The sequence below is a fragment of the Limulus polyphemus genome, unplaced genomic scaffold (genome assembly GCF_000517525.1).
Source record: "Limulus polyphemus unplaced genomic scaffold, Limulus_polyphemus-2.1.2 Scaffold25, whole genome shotgun sequence".
Classification (NCBI taxonomy): domain Eukaryota; kingdom Metazoa; phylum Arthropoda; class Merostomata; order Xiphosura; family Limulidae; genus Limulus; species Limulus polyphemus.
Window position 1 is genome coordinate 981,737 of NW_013665635.1, and position 3,112 is coordinate 984,848.

Here is a 3,112-nt window from a genome sequence, read left to right on the forward strand (position 1 = left end):
CAGGGGCCGATATGTTGGAATTGATATTGATGCTCTGAAGACGCTTGTTGAGACTAACCCAAGGCAACACACTCATGAAATGGCCCTGAAATTGCATGCTTGAAAACACCTAAGGAATATGGGAAAACTCTATAAAGAAGGTGTTTGGTTACCTCACGAACTCTCCTATGATCATCGTTTTCATAGTGTGAATGTTGCTTTGTCTAATCTGGCATGTAAGCGCGTGAACCATTTTTGGACAGAACTGCCACTGGTGATGAAAAGTGGATTCTCTATGTAAATATTAAACACCAAAAACAATGGCTCGGTCCTAGACAAAAACCACTTCCAACCCCAAAACCTGGACTCCATCCTCAGAAAGTGATGCTTTGCATTTGGTGGAACATCAAAGGAGTAATTCACTTCAAACTCCTCAATTCACAGCTAACTTTCAATGCAGAGATCTATAGTCAGCAACTGAAATGTTTAAATCAAGCCCTTCATCAGAAATGCCCTTCATTCATCAATTGGAAAGGTGTTCTTCTTCTCCACGACAATGCATGTCCACATGTGGCACGTTTGATGCAACACAGGATTATGGATTTGGGTTGGGAAGTTCTCCCCTCACCCACCATATTCTCCAGATATGGCACCATCAGATTACCATCTCTTTCATTCGCTGCAACACCATCGTAATGAAAAACGTATGCAAATGTGGAAGGTGTTAAAGAAAACATCAACATGTTTTTTGCTTAAAAGCCAAGTGATTTCTTTAATCAGGGCATTAACAACCTGACTTTAAGATGGAAAATCATCATCGATAAGAATGGTGGCTATTTCATTTAATAAATATTTTGTTTTGATATATAAGTTGTTCGGGTTTTTTAATCTAAAAAAAAAAAACAACATTAATTTCTTGACGACCTAATAGAATGGGATACTTGTATGTCATTCTTTATTTTAAGGTAATAGTATGTAGAATTCAGTTTAGTTAATACTTTTTGTAATTTTTATATTTATTTCATTCATTAATTTTTTCTTTTTCTGAGACTTTTAAGTAAAATTTTAAAATTTATACCCACAGTTGTTGTTTATTAACTGAATTTTTTTAGGGTTTCTTAGATGTTCTTTTTTTGACTTCAGTTTTTTAAATTCTTAGTACAGTTAATATGTAGTTCAAAGTAAAATTAAAACTGTTCATTTACCATAATTGCTTGAACAATTGATGATGATATTCTAAATAAAGTACCAGTAATTTTTTACTTTATCATAGCTTTATAGGAATTAACACATCAGCTTTAAATTTTAATAGAAGACTATTCACGTAATTCAATATAATTACCTGATTTTAAGTCTTCCAGAACTTGATGCCCCTGAGATAAAACCTGTCTAACTTCTTCCTTATGAGTTCCTACATCAGCTTCAACATCCTGTAACAGTATAATAAAAATAAATTTTAAAAATTCTTAATGACTGAGTTATTGTGAATATGAAATTGAATAACAAATATTATTGATATTGTATATTATTCACTTTTACCCACCAGCATTAACTTTACTACTCTAAACCAGCGATTCCCAAAGTGAGGGGCACACTCCCCAGAAAGGGTGTGTGAAAATGGACTCTTAGGGGGAGGCAAGTGATCAGGGTAGAGTTAATAGTGTATTAATGCAGAATTAAATGTTTTAATATATTTTTCATTAATGAAAATAATAACTAATTACTACAACACATATAGTATTTTAATGTGTATTTAGTATTACATCTCCTCACTTAACTTACTCTTTCACTCATTTAAAAAAAAAGGGGGTGTGTTTCTAAGAAACCATATTTATTAATAGGGGGAGAAGACATGGATGACAAACACTGCTCTAAACCCTTATAATATGGCAAGGTGTTACTACATAAAAAAATAAAAAATAAAACTAACTTCACTAAAAACCATCACTTCAAAATTATCTTCTTTTCTCTATCTTGTAGCCTGCTTTAATTTATAAAAGGATTTCAATGAAGGATATGTTCCTACAAAGTTATCAAACTACAAACTAATATTTTAGAATGATTTTTCTCAAGGACTAGTAAACTGATAAAGACCTTTAAAGTGATTTATTTATTTATTGTTCTTTACCTATTATTCAACCCATAATTCTGTTAAAGTAACTTAGAAATTCTACACTCTGATCAATAAGTATTTTTAAGCATTCAACAAAATTCTATGCCAACTGGAATTAATAAAAGGTACAGGAGTTTGCCCAAGTAGTATTTTCTTAAAACATTTAACAATTCTTGTTGTTGTTTGAGTTTCCAACAGTGCACTGGAAAGTTCTTGTAAATCTAAAGTTAGATATAAGCCTGACAACATAGGTAGTATGATTGCATATGGAAATTATCTATTAAACAAAATAATTTTCTGAAGTTTTTTTACTTTCTGAATCTGTATAACCTACCATAAAAACTAAGTTATCCAAAGATCGATATAGCATAATTTTAACACTGTGTACTGTTAAGAAGTTAATAATGAATTCCATAACAATCCATTTAAAAAAAAACTTACTGTACACAGTTAAACTGATATACTTGATATGTGACCACTTAAATTCAACATTAAGAAACTACTGTTGTTTTCCAGTACTAGAGAAATAGCATAAAACCAGAGCAACAGTTTCCTACTCTCAAAGATGTTATTCTATTAATATAATACATAAACGTATAATGAAATAAATATTCATGAGATTTATAAATACAAAAATATAAAAGTTTTGTTTGTGTACACCAGAAACAAACCTCAAGCAAAATTTGTTGATCTGCTAAAGATGAGTTATCCCACCTTTTCCCACCTTGTCCACTAGACAATGTACATTCAATTCTTTCTAACCAACTATTTACTGCATCCAAGCTACGATACCATTCCTGTATCTGCCAACTATCTAATCGCCTCTTTTTGGCCCCTCCTGCAGTGGATTGAGTTACCTGGGAAATAACAGTAATAAATGTGATGTGAAACTCTAAAAGATATTGTCAGTATGATACAATTAGAACCCAATTTCTATATATATATATATATATATATATATATATATATATACTATATACTATAATAGTATTAGTCTGTCTACACTAACTAACTAACTAC

At 31.0% G+C, this 3,112-nt stretch overlaps 1 protein-coding gene across 1 annotated transcript in view; it reads right to left on the reverse strand.

Annotated features, from left to right (window-relative positions):
• Positions 1-3,112, reverse strand: part of LOC106459004 (dystrophin-like) — a 271,702-nt gene that overhangs the window by 137,072 nt on the left and 131,518 nt on the right. Inside the window, exons 18-19 of the mRNA XM_022385593.1 lie at positions 2,764-2,949; positions 1,322-1,409 (exon numbers count right to left, since the gene is read on the reverse strand). Coding sequence (XP_022241301.1) covers positions 1,322-1,409; positions 2,764-2,949 — 274 coding nt within the window. The remainder of the gene's footprint in view (positions 1-1,321; positions 1,410-2,763; positions 2,950-3,112) is intronic.